This window comes from Tinamus guttatus, unplaced genomic scaffold (genome assembly GCF_059628265.1).
Source record: "Tinamus guttatus ecotype Peru unplaced genomic scaffold, ASM5962826v1 Tinamus_guttatus_pri_ptg000240l, whole genome shotgun sequence".
In the NCBI taxonomy this organism is placed as follows: Eukaryota; Metazoa; Chordata; class Aves; order Tinamiformes; family Tinamidae; genus Tinamus; species Tinamus guttatus.
The window spans coordinates 11381446-11398001 of record NW_028288774.1 but is presented as its reverse complement, the minus strand read 5'-3'; the positions used below and the strand labels follow the sequence as shown (position 1 = coordinate 11398001).

Here is a 16556-nt window from a genome sequence, read left to right as displayed (position 1 = left end):
TGGCTATAGTGAAAATGAGATAATGATTTTCCCTCATAAAAGAGCCTCAGTGAAACATCATATGACAAATTGGTTACCTTCTTGCACCAGAAAACAAGTACAAGTGAAAACTTCTGTACATGCTTGCAGTTCGTGAGCACAAATGCAGATCCAGCTATTGCAGACTGAACTGGCTTCCTCTGGTTACTAATTGTGTGTGGAAATAAAAATGCAGCTGCAAGCGTTGCACACAAATTCACCTACTGGAGCTTCTCAGCTATCAATGTAAAGGCTGCACATAGAGAGGCATAGAGATTAGCACAAAAGCATCTAAACATACATGATTGAAAGGACCAGGAAGATAGCAGACACTGCATTATACATCCATCGCCTCTCAACAGGCCACTGGCCTCAGTAAGCTGTGCAAAACTCACACAGACAACACTGGAGATTTTTGTGAATAAGGTAGGTGATGATATCTAATGGAAAGTTCACCTTTTCTTTGTTAGATCCCTACACACAGCATTCATCTTTACCATTCTCAAAATACATCTTTAATTTACTAGTGAAAACTGAGGCTGACTAATCCTGATACAGTTCCCCTAGAGATCAGAAAACCAGCAACAGCTGGTTGCAGGTGGCAAAATACTTAGCCTTTTTACAGCAGTTTTACTTGTTTCTGTGTTTATTTCTAGGCTTTGGCAGGATGTAACTAGTGCAATAAACAAAGGTGATCAACACAAGGCAACGCAGGAAAAATTTGTGCTGGAAGAGGAGCAGAGAAACTCCGCACGTGAGAGGAAGGAGAACGGCACAGAGTGGAAACCGCTGCTCTTCCGGCACGATGCCGTGACTAACGAATGGCACTACAAATATGAGGAGTGAGTGGCAGGGTCGTGGGCTAGGAGCAGGCCTTGCTGTTTGAGTCTGCATGCAGGCGAGCAAACACTGTGCTCTCGGCCAGGCTGTCCAGCCATTCCCCACATCGTGCCCAGAGTTTGGTTTTTCTGAGCTCCGGGGCATTGCTAGAAAATATATTCCTGATTACAAAAAAAAAAAAAAAAAAAGTGGGAATAGCTGGAAATGAGGGTATGGCAATGGAAAGTCTGCTGTGCTTTTGGTACAAATCCATACTGCTGCCATAGAGCAGCAAAGCAGAAAATGTGGGTCCTCCCTGACATTACGGGTGAAGCTCCAGAGACTGAATGACCCTCACTCTTCGTGGGTGCTGTGTATGTAGTGAAACGTGCTTGTGTCACATGATGCTTCTGCTGAACCGCTTCTTATGGGTGGGGGGAATGTTCACCCTGCTGTATCTGGAGCTGGTGCACTGCTCTTCACATCTGAGGGAATTCTTGCATTTATGATCCTTTCCTTTGTTTTCCAAAGTTTAAGACCTTGGGATCCTTTGAATGACATTGCTCAATTTGAGAAGAATGGGATACTTCAGACCATGGAGCGACACTTATCCACGGGGATGTCAAACCACAAAATGACATGCATAAACAATCAAGTTACACGGCACAAGGTACAAAGCCTTTTGGGGGGAGTGTTGCATCCTTTGCAACTGACTAGACTGCCCTTTCCTGCAACATTTTTTTGCAATGACAGCATAGGCTGAAAGGTTTGGATTTGAGTAAATATGACTAACTCCAGAGTTGCAAGTAATTTTATTTGACATGTCCTATTTTTTTTAGTATTTTTCTTCCCATCCTGTGTTAGTGTCACTGACACTGGGTTCTGAATATGGCTGAGCTGAAGTATTCACTGTTTCCAAAATAATGAGATGTGAGCAAAGTGTCGGAGTGCAAAACTAAGGGCCTGCAACTCAAATTTCAGGCCTTGTCATCTGCCTTTATTACCTACTTCCTCCTAGGGAGGACTTGTAACCTCTGTCCGTCCTTTATGCTAAAGAGGGATGGTGATTTCACCTTGCACTGCATTCATCTTCAGAGCAATTTATGTCATTCATAAAATGCTTTGCAGGTGTAGAACTGCTGAGCCACTTAGATATAATCCATATTACACTGAAGAGCTTGTATCTTGATATGAGCATAGACTTTTCTTTTGTAATAGCCAAAATCTGAATATATTTGAAACAATGGGAAGGTTTAGATTCAGAACTGTTTTTCAGACCCTCCAATAAGAAGTATTTGAATGAATAGGTTTTGTTTGTCCATCCTAGATGTAGGAAGAAACCTTGCAAAAAGCATCAAATTGAAATATGAAAGTTCTGTGATGCTTAAGTCCTGTAGGCACCTACTGAAAAATCTGCCCTGAAAAATCTTCCTTCTGAAAATTTTGTTCTGAATCTTTCTTCTTTTCATCCTTTCTTATGTAGCACTGGTGAGTAAACAATTCAGGAGAATGACTATAAAATTAATTGCCAGCATGCATCACTTAAAGCTAGGATGAGAAAAACATGGATGGGTTTCCTAAAGAGAGAAAATAGGTTTGCATTTGAGAAAATGCTTTTGTACAGGGCATGTGTGTAAAATCCTTAACTAGCTGCCTGGAGGTTAAAGATTGCTGAGGTGGCGGTCAGGCTCCACAGTCTCCTAGATTTGAGGAATGTTCAGTTTGATAGTGACCAAGTCTCCTTTAATGCTAATTTATCTAGAGATCTGCCAAAGATTGCAGGCGCCGAAAAGCCAGTGATCAGCCATCCAACCACAGCCAGAACACAGAGAGCAGTTGTTCGACGCCAGAGTCTGTGCAGGAGTTGTCAGATGATGACGGCAAGTATTTGGGTATCACCTTTACCAGGCATATTCCTTGAATCTGGACACCACCCAGCTGGTTGATACTGAGGGCATGTAGCCCACAGACGAATGCAGAGGAAGTTCTGCTTTTACATTTCCCTTGCTCACCTGTCCTGCTCTTTTTTTTCTCATGCTCTCTGTGCCGACAAGGGTTTCCCAGCTCTTGGTACAAGCATGTCAAAAAACATGCACTGGAGTTCCAGCAGTCAGATAGGAAGCAGTCCTAGTTCCACACTCCTTTTTCTCAGCTTTTGTTGGAGGTGACCTTGAATATTTCAGAGATGGGAACAGGTGTGAGCACAGCATTCCCCATAACTAGGGAGCAGGCTTGGTTTTCTGCCAAAAAAAAGGAAGTTTCCTGACAGCAGAGAAGTGGCCCTGAGCCAGTGTCACCAGACCCGTTCTATTGACCTCCATAGTCAGGGTGGAAGATCGTGTCCCCCATCTCCTTTTTCCCTGTTTTCTCCTGAAAGTGTCCCCCTTGGTTTGTTACACACTCAGGGGTGAGCCTTAGTGAGCCTAGATGGTGTTTCACCATTGCCACCAGAGATGGTAACGCAAAACATCATATCCTTCGTTTACTTTGCTGCAGGGTTTGAAAGTTTGTGCACTCAGTGTGGGAAAGAGATGAATCACTTGAAGGAAATACATTCAGCTGTCTTATCCCTACAGAAAGCCCAACAGGACATACACAGGTAACCATTTTTCCACATCAAAGCATGATCATAATGGCTAGAAATTACCTGTATCTGCTGTGGCCTTTAGGTTGACTTTATCAGTCTCTGGGTGCAATTAGCAACTCGAGGTTGTCACGAGGTTACATAACACACCAGAAACACAAAGCCAGTGCCCAGTGATAAAATCTTAGTGATGTAAAAAGCACACTTAGATCTGTGACACTTCCCGCTGCAAGAGTTTAAAGGGGCTGGACAAGGTGCTGGCTGTCAATCTCTGCAAGGCAAGAAAGCACAGGTTTCTCTCACTACCAGGCATTGAGTGTGTTACAATTCGTCCGCTGAGCTGGCTGCTGAACTGCAGCCCTGTGGCCCGAGCCCTGGGCTCATGCCTGCAAAGCAGTAGTATTCGTGCTTTTGATTGAAATGACTAACCGTTGCCACCACAGCGTTGGAGAGAAGCCAAGTGTTGGTCGCTCCTGGCTAATGAAATGCTGGCAAATCCTGAGGTGCCAGGATCCTTTTCTGTGTGCAAACCCGGGGCTCTTGGTGCACACACGCGCATGCATGCACACCTGCCTCCTGCACACACATAAGCCTTTTGTTTTCTCTTGCAGAAACCTCAGTTCCCTGAACAAAAAATCCTTCCACAGGAAGGGCTCTTCTGGAAGCTTCCTCCTGGACTCTCGCTGCTGGTTTCTCCTGTGCATCTTTCTCACATGCCAACTATTCATTAATTATGTCCTCAAATAAAAGCACTACGTTTGGCAGCAATAACAATTCCTGGCTGCAGGAGGGGGGGGCCACTCGCGCAAGGAGCCCGGCGAGGCACCAAAGCACTTTAGAACCAACGCGGCAGAGGTGGAAGCAAGTTGTAAAACAAGGTGAAAAGGGACCTAGGAACCTGCAACACTTTGTTCCTCTGGATTTTGTCATTTTTGCCTTTTACATGTACATCTTCAAGGACCTCTTAACCTGTATGGGCCTTAATGCTGAAGCCAAATGTAGCTTTAATTGTGCAATTTGTTTTCTATGTCTTGTCATTTACTGATGCAATTAATAATTGCCCACCAGTATTGATACCCCCAAAATAGTAAACACCCCAGCATTTTGGAAGAGTCACACAGGTCTGTTTTATATGACTTACGGAGTGCAGCTGGGGAGCTGTAAAAAAACCAACATTCATGGTGCCTGTCCAGCTGCATTTAATTATGGGAGGGAGCAACACTTGGTCCAAAAAATTCACCCCCTGAATATTAGGCCACGATTTGTTTTGTCAGCACACACAGAACGGGACCTCCAAATGTGTTTTGTTTTCCATTCCACAAGAACTGTAAATATGCACGATTTCCTAGAGCTGTTCCTCTTTAGGAAATGGGAAGTATTCGGTAAAATACTTGTTCTTTTACAGAGCTAATTCATGTCCTGGACTAGGCCGATGGAGTGAAATGTCGGACATGCCTGTTAGTAAAACCTGGTTCCTTATTGTTATTATTTGCTATATGGCTGTTTGTAATATCACACAGTAGCACTGGAGAGAGGAATCACTGCCCCAAAATAGGTGACAAGAGTGGGAGCAAGTGTGGGTGTATGTGTGTTCGATCATAGGCACAGTTATTGTCAGAGGTCAGGAAGGAAGAAGGGTTTTGCCACTGCATTGTTCAACTCTGTTAATAGTCTTCCTATTTTACAACTTTTTTTAAAGATCTGCAATATTTTATGTAGACAGCAGACAATAATAAGCCTTTCTTTTCTGGCCTGAAGTAGTTCCAAGTGGTAAGTACTGCTATATATACAGCCTTAAAATACTTAGTGGTGGTGCCAGTCCGGGCTATCTTTCAATGTAAATGTTTCCAAATTTTTAATTACATTCCTTGTCATATTCCCCAATTAGGGGAAACTTGTTTGTGCTTGATATGTTGAAATAAAACTACACACAACTTTCACTGACAGTTTATCTGAAACATTATTTGTGTGTTGGAACTTAGATTTGTATTTTAGAGCATTTTACAATTGTCAACTCTTAGGCCATGCCTAAGGAGAACAATAGGAATAGGCATGAAAGTTTCAGAGAGAGACAGTGATTTAGAACACACTAGTATTATGTCTTTGAAGTGTAGTGACTTCAGCAAAATAGAAAAATGCTTGCCTTGATTTTGAGAACTGTCTTGTACATAAATTTTACAAACTTGTCTTTAGAAAGACCTAATATTTAAGGAGATAACTTGATTATAGTGAATAGGCAATCACGTGGAGAGAAAAGTACAACTCTGACATGATGAGATAGGGTAAGAACCAGGAGGTTTGAGTAAGAAATAAAACACAAATACTAAAAAAAGAGACTGATTTCCTTACCATTAAAAAAAAAAAAAAAAAAAAAAAGTTCCAGGAAAACAGAAGATTCAGCATCTGTGACATATTCAGTTGAGATGGGATCCTTTTGGGAGGATGTCATCTTACTCGCTCATTTTTGGGAAGGTCTAATCTGTGCTGTATGCCATGTAAAACTGGGTGACAACAGGTCGCTCTGACCTTTGGCTACAAAAGAACCATTTAAAGTATCTGCCTGGCTATGGAAAGGCACTTAGAATCTTGAAAGTGTTTGCTCCTGATGTGCAACATGTGTGCTAATTTCCTGTCTAAGTCCTTTTGCTTTAAATGTTTAGCAAGTCAGCACGTCTCTGGCCTCTGTGAGCAGAGCCTGCCTTTTCACGCAGGTTTCCTTGTGGGATGCTCTGTTAGAGCAAGTGATAGGTCCCTTCCCTTCTCTATAGGGGTATTTTATATTTCCTGGCACAAATACATTTCAGGTTTTAGAAGATAATTACTAAAAGAAAAAAAAATAGCCAAAGGGGAACAGTGTTGAACAGGCAGACACTATTTAAAGGAGTGTTTGAAATACCTTGTATTGCTTCCATTTTACCAAACAATATGCACCCACAGGGGTTTCACTGCAAGTTGTTCCTGCAGTCAAGTATAACAAGTGTTCTTGCCACTAGAGGTGTGGCTGGATAAATGAAACTATTAACCTACATAAACTAATTACACATCAGCAGCAGAGGAGTTTCCAACATCTACAGGCGATTTAAAAATAAGCCAGGCAGGAAACAAACCAGAAAAAGCCATTCATCCTTGTGCCTGAATTTTTAAGGCAAATTCAACATCCGGATGTGGCTGTTCCTATGTGTATGGTGTGGGGAGGGAGAAAGCATTTCGCAGAACCACAGAATGGTTGAGGTTGGAAGGGACCTGTGGAGATCATCTAGCGCAAACCCACTTGAACAAGTAAGGTCAGGTATAGCACATTGCACAAGATCGCATGCAGGCGGTTTTTGAAGCACCATCAGCAGCACAGTTACTTTTTTAGCAACAAAAGCTCGTGTGGAAAACAAACAAAAAAAAAGTTGGGAACTCTTTTAGGGAATGGGGGCGGGGGGGGAAAGAGACAGAAATCCCCGGCTGTGCCGGGCAGCCTTCGGGGAGATTCCCCGCCCCTCGCGCGGGCCGCGAGTCACGGAGCAGGTGGGGCCGATAAAGCGGCGGCGGCGCCGCCCGGGAAGCGCCAGCTCCAGCGGCGGGTGCAGCGGCGTGGGGCCGAGCGGGCCGGGTCATGGCCATGGGCGCGCGCGTGGCGGTCCTGCCGCTCCTCGCCGCGGTGAGTGCGGCACCGGGGACGGCACCGGGAGCGGGGCGGCGGCGGGTCCCTCTCGGGCGGCGGCCCCTCTCTTCCTGCGCTTCCTAACTCCCGTTCCCTGTGCGGCCCCGGAGCGAATTAAGAGCTCTCCTGGGCCGGCCTTTGAAAGGCGGGGGGGAAAGTCCAGGTGAGGCGGGAGCCCGACGGGGCGGCCCCATGTCCCGCAGTGGGACAGCTCCCTCGGGGCTCGCGTAGCGGCAACCCTTACCGCCGTGGTGTTCTTATTTATTTTTCTTGCTCCTCGTGAATATTAAAAGTCGGGGAACTAATTTTTCAATGGCATTCCAACTATCCGACCGTCGGAGTTGGGACTTAGGGAGCTACGCAGTTCCAGGGAAAGGCTCCCAGGCGGCAGAAGGGCGGCGAGCACCCACGTGGATCTTTCCCCGGCCTTCCCTGCCGAGAGCGCCTGGACGCTGCTCTCTCCCCTCCTTCCGTTTTCCCCGTCGCTTGGCTGCGCGGGTCTGTCCGACATAACCGGCCCGGCGGCTGCGAGGAGCCGGCACCGCCGCGCTCCTCGGGGCGCTGCAGCCGCTTCCTGGCCGTCCCGGGAACGGGGACAGGCCGATCCTACGGGGCCGCTTCCTGCCTGGTTTTGTTTAGCTGCTTCTAGTTCGTTTGGTTCTATTCAGTTTCTCTAACTTAATGCTGCTATGGCTGGGGTAACTTTTTTTTTTTTTTTTTTTTCCTGTTTAAAGCCAGCAATTAACGTTCCCTGCGGGTTCTTGACTGTTTATCTTGCTGAAGGAAGACAAACGCTGACCCTTCCGTATTAAAAAGACTGGGAGGGAGGAAGGAGAGCGAGACTGCCCTGCTTATTTGTGGCAGAAACTTTTCTTCCTAGCAGTAGCAGTGCCCCTGACATTTGCTTGTAATCCGTTATTGGGGGAGGCGGGGGGAGCGGGGAGGGGGAAGAGATTGACGTTAAAACAAATAGAAGTGGGAGTCAGTGGCTTCCTAAAATTATTTTGCTGCTCCTCCTAAACTGCATCTCACTGATCTAACCTGTCCTTTGATGGTAATTGCTTCTGTGTTGAGTACTTAGCAGAAATTAGTTTAGGTTTCCTTTGTGGCTTCCCATGCGCATGTGAATGCCAAGTCTTTGCAGGAACATCTCCCTGAGATGGTATCACGTTGGGGGAAGATGATTCATTGGAAAGCGCTTTCCTGTCTCTGTGCAGGTTACACTGTTGACCATCCCTGGAAGAGGAGCGGATGAGTGTGATGAAGGGGAATACTCCCATGAAGGTTACTGCTGCAAGTCTTGTCCGGCAGGTAGGACTTCCGGCGGTTATGTGCTGATAAGGGATTTTTGTTTGCTTGTTTTAGTTTTTAGTGTGTTTGTTTGTTTGTTTTTGAGATTGTGTGTGTGTTCTAGTTTTGTGGTGGTGTTGTTATACACTGTATGTGGTGAAAGTTTAACTTTTCCCAAGGCAGTACTGGCTTTCTAATGCTGCTTTTGAAGTGATGCAGTAGGGAGATGACAGGAAGAGGCCTTGGCCTGCCTACTGCCAAGGATGAAGGGTTTAGAGGTGATTTGTAAAAGCAGTGAGCATTGAGAAGAGGCCCTGGGGAGTCCTGATATTTCTGCATGAGCATATAAAACTGAAAGCGAAGTTGCGTGAACTTTGATCACAATTACTTTAACAATCTGTTATGCTTCTTCATGTGCTAAATGATAACTTGATGCTGCTGCTGGTTCTCCTCTCCCACAGGTTACTTTGTTGCTCAGCACTGCAGTGCTTCACACTTGAGAGCAATTTGTGCCCCTTGCATCGAAGGGGAAGACTATACTGCTCATCCAAATGGCTTGGAGAGATGCCTGCCATGCAAGCAGTGCAAAGATGGTACTGAACAAAACCTTGACATTAATACCTGTACACCTTGCTTAATTTGGAAAGCCTTATGTCTAATTTTTTTTTAAACTTATGTCTTCTTTGTAGATCAGATAACTTTGAGGACCTGCACTCTGACACATGATACTGAATGTCAGTGCAAAGAAGGGTACTTCTGCCCTATTGGGGGCTGTGAAATATGTCAGAAATGCAGTACAAAGTAAGTGAAATGGTGAATGTAAACAAGTACCTTAATAGACATGAAAGCTAGGACCCATCCATGTCAATATCTAACATGTTGTTTACATGTGAATAATTCTCTTAAAGCCAATGGCTTAAATGCATTATTCATGCATTAAGTTTTGTGTTTTAGAGTATACAAGTTTGAAGCCTAGAAAGGTATGGATTTTGGTACCATTATATTTGTTGCTTATTGCTGTATGCTTACACATTTGACATATCTTTAGATTTGTATTTTTTTTTTTTACATATACACATAAAGGAGCTTTACAGTAGCTTGCAGTAGCAGCCAACCCAAAATTTTCAGGTAGAAACACCCATTAAAGGAATAATGCTTGAATAATGCAACTACCCATTTTTCTTCTTCCTGCCCCCTCTAAGCAGAGACTAAGATTTTTAACTTGCTTTGCTGCTTAATCTTGTAGTATTTTAAGTTGTTTAAAGGTGCTTTTTCTAACAAAATATTTTTATGCATGTTTTGTGTCCATTCTGCTCAACCTGAAAACAGGCCTGAGCAGAATTGCGTGGCTATTTTGGAAATGTAATAAACTGTCTTATCTGCTTCAGGTGCCCAGAAGGAAAAGAAATTGTTCAGAATTGCAATGCTACGATGGACCTGGAATGTAGCTTACCTGATCAAGGTAACCCCTACTCAGCTTGGTCTACTTGATCTGTTACTTCCACTGAAAGACGAAGCGGCAGCCTGTAAAACAGAGGCTTGAGATGTTGTGACGTATTTAAAGAGCTTGTTGCAAGCAAGATTTTGTCTTGGTGCAAAATGTGTTGTCAGATATCAAAACTGTATTGAGTGATACTATTTAAAGTTGCAGATAGTAAAATGGATTCTCCTATGTGACGTGTTAGTCTGAGAAGTATCCCACAAAGAGGTATCAACTCTGGTGGGAAGCCTCCCTCAGACTAGAGGAGAAGAAAGTTGCATTACTGATATCTTGGCACATTAAGACTTTTGCCATCTTTTTGCATACTCTTTTCGTTTTTGTTTACCACTTCTGAAAACCTTGTAGTAGTTGTACTGCAGTGCTACATGGAAGCCTAACTCCTGCTAGGACAGCAGTGTGCTAACAGCCATAAGGACTTTCCTGGGACAGAAGCTAGCTAGGTTGTTACACTAGTGCTGAACATAGTCATAACTCTCATCCTAGAGAGCAATCTATCATTCTTGCACTTCAGAATACTTATGGACTGCTTCTGTGCTTCAAGCATTAATTTATTCTTCTTTCTCTTGCAGGAAATGCATTTTCTCTTTGGGCTATTATAGTTGGTTCTGTCTGTTTCATTTTGGTGCTGGTCTTTTTTGTATTTAGAAAGCTGAAGAGTGATCAAGGTAATTGTCTTTAGTATCCATAAACTTTCCAAACTAGACAAGATGTGCCCTGAGACTAAGGGGAAGAACATTTTCTTTCGATTACTATAAATTACTTTGCAATTAATTTTGTTAGACAAGAGTATTGAAAATAGTTCTAAGTCTTGGACAATAAATTCTGTTCAAAACTTGGCTTATTGACTATGCTACATTAAAAGCAATGCAAAAGTAGGCGCAAATGGCAGTACCCTATGAATGCACTCGGAATCAAGGTTTCTTTCTTCGTGGGGCATGGGGAGGTGTAAAAAGCTGAACAGCCTCTTGAGGTTTATGTTTTATTAAGTGGAACCATTTATTTTCCCCTGTATGAAGGAACAGTGTTTGTGTGCCATTGGTGGAAGCTGACGATGGTACAGTTGTAATACAGTTTAAGGAAACTACACTGCTTGTATTAAAACTTTGATTCATATAGTAAAATTCATACAAGTTCGGTTATATGTAATCTGCTGCAATTTCAGTAAGTTACTGATACACTTACCTTATTTTCCAGCCACTTCAATAAGTAAAGATGCAGAGAAAGATCTGGTAAGTATATGATGATACAAGAGGCTATGATTCACACAAGGCTAGGTGTTAACAAGGGCCTAATGTATTAATTGGTTGCATGTATCCACTGCAGCTGACCTTCCCAGCATTTCCTCATCAACCTTCCAGTGCCTATGGCCAGAATATTTTGAATGTGGTTAAAAATTAGCATAGGTGCTAGCTTTTACTTCAAACCATCTCCAAATGATATCTTGATCCAAGTGGTCCTCTTAGCTATTTCATGCCTGTTTTCCCTAGTGAATGTCAGCTACCAACTTCCCACACATTGTAGCTTTTTTTTTCCCCACTCTGAATGCAAAATAACTTGTTTATAAGATTATTTCTCATGATACAACAAAAGTGCCCGGATCTAACCCGATAGTTTTTATTTTATTTTTGTTGTTGTTGCAAGCGACTGACCAGGACCTCGTCGTCTTTCTACTCAGGCTGTCCCATAAGATGATCAGTAGTTTCCACAGCAGGCTGAGGTTCTGGGCTCAGCATATGCCAGTTCAGGCGTATGTCCCTGGAAAAGGTTTACTAAGGCAAGCTTGGTTGCTGGCACATGTTCTCCTTTTAAAGCTAATGCATCACTTGCCTTCTGTAATAGAAGACAGTTCTAGAACTAATTTTAATTCTAAAATCTGCCCTGCAGCATAAAAAAACAAAACTTTGCTCATCAGTGACTTACCGCCTTTTTTTTTTTTTTTTTTTTTTTTTTTTTTTTTTTTTTAAGCTTCGCTCTTTAGAAGTTAGTACAATGAGGTAGAAATGCTTTCTCTTACTGACTATAAGACAAACATCCCGGTGTTATGTATTTTTTTTTTCTTATTGTTAGTCTTTTCTTTGTTTTAAGGGTTTAATAAGACTCTAAAAAAGCACCTAGGTTCCTCTAGGCACACAGTATGTTTTCCCTGCCTTGTCCCACATCCGACATGAGTCCTGCTCGCCCTATGCAGAACTGTAGTCTAAACTACTAGCTGGACATTTTAAATAACTAAAATGTATTTTGGTTATTTCAAGAATACTTGAAAAGTGAAAGAAAACTTCTTTTCTGTTTAAAAACATCACCTTAAACTCTTCTCTTTTTTTAAGGTCTATAAGTGGCTCAGATACCTGAATCACCCATTGGGTTTTGTTGGGTTGCGCCTTCCCCTACGTTCTGGCCAGATTTGCAGCGCTTCGTATATTCGTAGAAGTTGATGAAAGAATGTGACAGAAAACATGATCAAAACAGTGTAGCATAGGAATAGGCAAATATAACATCTCTTAAGTTTGAATAAAACTTCAGTAGATGAATGTGGTCACAAATCAGCCTATGGAGACAGCTCTGAAATAACTGTCGCAATATCTACACATGGAAGTATTCATGTTATGCTATTTCAACAGAAGTGTTTGCTAAGACACTGATTCAGGCCTGAGACCAGCCTTTGGGTACCAGTGCATTGTCCTTGTACCTGTGAACTACCTGTGAACTTCCACTGCTGTAGAAAACAGAGAGCGACTTTATTTCCTTCCAAAATGGGGCAGAATTAGAGCATAGCCATGTAATAAATATTTAGTAACTAGGTTACCTATTTCCAAACTATGCTATATAAGTAAGAGCAATGTGACTAACCTGCTTCCACCCTTAAAGGGAAAGGGGATTCAATTAAAAAGCTGTACAGCTACATGGGTGATGAGTGGGGTCCTTGCAGGCTTCTGTGAGACCTGCGTATGTGTGCTGTCAGTCACATAGTTGTCACACGCAGGTCACTGGCCCTGAACAAACAGAAAGAAATCACACTGGCTTACACTGATGAGGGGATTGCACCTTAACAAATACAAGTCTCGAAGAAAGAAAATCAATATTGGCTTTCACTTTCCACCTTCAAAAAAAGTTTAAAAGGTTGTGATTTAAGTAGTTCTACATAAGTATCGAGGGTGGCCATGTGTACTGATGCTGTTTTTGAGGGGTCACCATCTGTTTGCCTCAGGCAGCTGCTGTGGCCTAAGCCTGTTTGATGCACAGACAATGCCAAAAATTATAAAGTTATTTTGCCTCCTTTTTTTTTTTCCTCCCCCAACTGATGTTCCCTGATAGGCATAGGTGTTCACTAGTTTTTTTTTGGACTGATTTCTTTTGTGATTGTGATGGAAAACTATGGTCTGCAGAGATGGGAAGAAAACTTAATACATTTATATGAAGCTGATGTGCTAGGTGAGCTTATAAAAAGTTTTCAGAAGCCCCTGTCACCATTAGCAACCAGTGAGGACAGGTCAGGTGTAACATGTGGTATAATCTCTTTTGCCTTCAAAGAGGTCCCTCTCCTCTATATTTGAGAGAAACAAGCACTAATTGCCACCACGGAAAATATTGCTAATGGTTTTCTTCATTCTTTTTATGGAAATAGCTTGTGAGCCTTACCCCTGTAAGCCTCACTCTGTAGCCTGTGCAGAGCAGCCAGCAAAAATGGAGTGTTGAGACTAAAGCAATTTGAAATCCAAAGACTAACTCTTGCGCACTTGTAACTCTGCCAGGTTAGCGCATCTGCTATAATATCTCTTATGTCCAATGACTTAAACTGTTCCTTTTCCTTCTAGGCCATTCTTTAAAGCCTACTTACGAAACATCATCTAAAAATAGAATATGTTCTTATTCTTTACAGGTATCTCAGGGTGCTACTAAAAGTCTCATTTTGTCAGAAGTGGAGACAGCTCCAAATAATACAGCCAGCACAGAAAACGAGAAGTCTGGGGAGAGCCTGGAAGGTCAAGCACCTACCAGTGTTACCTTGGAAGTGGGAAACAAATCACCAGAGGATGATAGCGCTGAGACTTCTGAGAAAAGCACCATTCTGCCCAGGCGCTTGAGGTACCAAATAGAAAGGGTTTGGAAGAGGCTCAGAAAGTCTTCGCTGTCAGCAAAACCAAGGCAGAATCCTACTCTTCGTCTGAATGCCTGCTTTAAGCCAGCAAATCATGTGGTAAGTGGAAACGTTCTTGGCAAGTGTTGCCTGGTAAATCTCAGTTAACTCAGGCAATGTTTACCTTATAGATATGTTCTAGACTTTTCTACTAAATTTTTTATTTGCTGCTCATCTCTCAATCTCTTCTTTCAGTGTTTACACAGAAGGCTTTTTTTTTTTTTTTTTGGTAGTATCAGTGAATTTGTTACTTTGCTTCACTTGTCAACTAATAGCACAGCTGTTCTCAGCATGTGGTTATCTTTATTCAAATACGTAATTTTTATAGTAGTGCTGTGAAAACTGTCCCATTTTTCCCTTGCTGTACTGGGTTATGTATTGTTGAAAGCAATGGGTTACAAGATGCGCTCCCATATAGAAGGAGAACTAGGATAGTCCTGTAATTTTTTACAGTATTGCAACAAATGGAAACCTGGAATACCAGTCACATGAATGTGACATACCAGTATGGTATGTGAGGGGTTGAAACTTTCTGTTATGCCAAGTCAGGACCTTTAGACTTCAAGACTGTCTCTTTTTGTTATCACCTGAAAGTTATTTTCCTTTCTACGTGTTGTGAAAGTGGCTCAGGAATAATTGCTGTAAGTAAATTACGAATTCTGAGGCTCTGGAATAATGGCCCAACTTCATATTACAGGTAAAAGAATCGAAGTATGAAATAATAGTTAAAGATCTCTCTCAAAAGGGTAAGTATTACAGAAACGGACAATGCTTAAAATGTAATTTGCTTTCTCCTGTTGACTTTACTCAAGGAATAGTTTAGAAAAGTTAATGAGTATTGTTTAACTCTACAAGGCTTTCAATTTATTCTAAAATATACTGAAACAGGATTTTATAAAGTTGCAATCACTAGGTGGGTTTTTATTCCTTAAAAAAAGACTTTTCTGCACTGGGCTATAATGTAGCCATGCTTTTAAGATTAAGTACACTTCTGAATTTATTTGCTTTTGAACAAATCTTTATTACTGCAATGGCATTTACCTTAATGACTGTGATGTAGGTCACAGTTGCAGGTCTTTCTGTCAAATGCCAGACAGCATCAAATCCCTGCACATCTGCCTGTAGCCAGCATTATGGTGTGCCTGGATGTCCAGGTGTAAGACTCTGCTCGTGATACTCTTGGCATGGCAAACTTAGATCAATACTTCGGTGAAAGGGTAACAACCCTGCCATTGAAGAGCCCTACTAAGAGTAAACACAGACATGAAGGTTAGAGAAATGTCCACCAAAAACACCTTTACAAACATCGCTTCATCTTAAGAGACTTCAAGATATATAGACTGGTCCCTCTAGCTTCTTTGTAAGAAGGCTTTGAGTAGGAAATCTCATTGTTCTATATTTGTGTCTATTTGTTTTAGCTGCTAACTTAATTATTGTCATTTGGTTTGAGCATGCATTTGCTAAAAACTAACAGAAAAACTAGTAGAAAGACATCTATTTCAGCTGTCTAAATCTGTATTTTTAGCATCTAACTTTTTTTTTTTTTTTTTTTTTTTTTCCCTCTCCCCAGATCTGAGCGCAAGCTTTAGGGCTTTTATAAATAATGTACCACCGGAAAAATGGAAGTTTCTTATGAGAACTCATCTGAAAGAGAATTCTATTAATGAAATCATTTATGAGAACCCTTCTAATATATATGAGCAAAAATATCAGATGCTTCTCATCTGGAAAAACACACTGGGAGATAAGCAATCTATTATTAAGTTACTGGATGAGTTAAGGCATATAGATACCAAGGCTTATGATAATGTATTGAACACTTTAAAAAGTAATAATATTATAACTAAGTTACAGGTCACAGAGTAACATTTTAAAATCGAGTTTATAAATGTTCCTGTACATATGTATCTGTAAACTTTCTATATATGAGGATGTCATCAGACTGCTAGTGAAACTAATAGTGTTAACTTCAGGGTATCCTCTTACCTCTCAGTGACTCAGGGAGCCAAAAGTGCTTTGACAGGGTCAGCAGTTGGCTGTGACAAAGACTGTGGTTGTGTTGTTCGCTAAGGTCTTCCGAGTTGTTCTGTATTAAACTCGGGTACGAGATGGCAATGTGTGTAGCACTTCACCTGTCTTTTCCTTCACACACAGGGGAACATGGATGGCCCTATGGGCAGTTTTGAAGTAAACCAACCACTTTTTTTTTAATGCAAAAAAGCTGTTATTTGTTATGAGAGGATGAATTGTGTTTTTTTTTTTTAACACCTTTTGTTTCTTGAAAGACAAAGCTTGCAGTATCGTGAGAACTGTTAAAGTACACCAATAAAATCATCCAGACACTACACCTGTCTTGTGCGATTGCTGGGGTGCGACGCAGGGTCGGTAACGCCCGGGCAGGGGGTGCGCTTCGGCGCGGGAGAGGTCGCCGCCTGCTCCTGCAGGTTATCGGAGTGCGGCTGCCCGCCCGGCGCCCTTCCGGGACACCCTTCCGACGGGATGGGGCGACCGCAGAGGGCGCAACGGCCGCCGCCGGGAGCGCCGGCCTGAGGCGACC

At 42.4% G+C, this 16556-nt stretch overlaps 2 protein-coding genes across 6 annotated transcripts in view; both read left to right on the top strand.

The window, feature by feature from the left end:
- OSBPL5 (oxysterol binding protein like 5) overlaps positions 1–5367 on the top strand; it is a 104722-nt gene extending 99355 nt beyond the window's left edge. For 4 of the 5 annotated variants that reach the window (XM_088525859.1, XM_088525862.1, XM_088525861.1 and 1 more), the window contains exons 18-22: positions 675–860; positions 1369–1507; positions 2600–2729; positions 3334–3436; positions 4033–5367. In XM_088525859.1, the coding sequence (XP_088381985.1) occupies positions 675–860; positions 1369–1507; positions 2600–2729; positions 3334–3436; positions 4033–4168 (694 nt within the window). In that variant the 3' untranslated portion in view covers positions 4169–5367. The remainder of the gene's footprint in view (positions 1–674; positions 861–1368; positions 1508–2599; positions 2730–3333; positions 3437–4032) is intronic. The other variant, XM_088525860.1, reaches the window with a different exon arrangement.
- A 1658-nt stretch (positions 5368–7025) lies between these two features.
- LOC104578201 (uncharacterized) lies at positions 7026–16019 on the top strand. Its single transcript, XM_088525696.1, has 10 exons — positions 7026–7070; positions 8261–8384; positions 8825–8956; positions 9053–9164; positions 9752–9825; positions 10434–10529; positions 11059–11093; positions 13742–14059; positions 14697–14745; positions 15570–16019. The coding sequence occupies exons 1-10, from the start codon at positions 7026–7028 to the stop codon at positions 15863–15865; spliced, it is 1281 nt and encodes a 426-aa protein (XP_088381822.1). The 3' UTR covers positions 15866–16019.
- The last annotated feature ends 537 nt before the right edge of the window (positions 16020–16556 follow it).

Bases quoted from the DNA above. Each gene is read 5' to 3' on its own strand.
- LOC104578201 (XM_088525696.1), top strand. From the start codon at position 7,026: ATGGCCATGGGCGCGCGCGTGGCGGTCCTGCCGCTCCTCGCCGCG. The intron at 7,071-8,260 runs GTGAGTGCGGCA...GGAAGATGATTC, and splicing joins TCCTGCCGCTCCTCGCCGCG to ATTGGAAAGCGCTTTCCTGT. The intron at 9,826-10,433 runs GTAACCCCTACT...TTTCTCTTGCAG, and splicing joins ATGTAGCTTACCTGATCAAG to GAAATGCATTTTCTCTTTGG.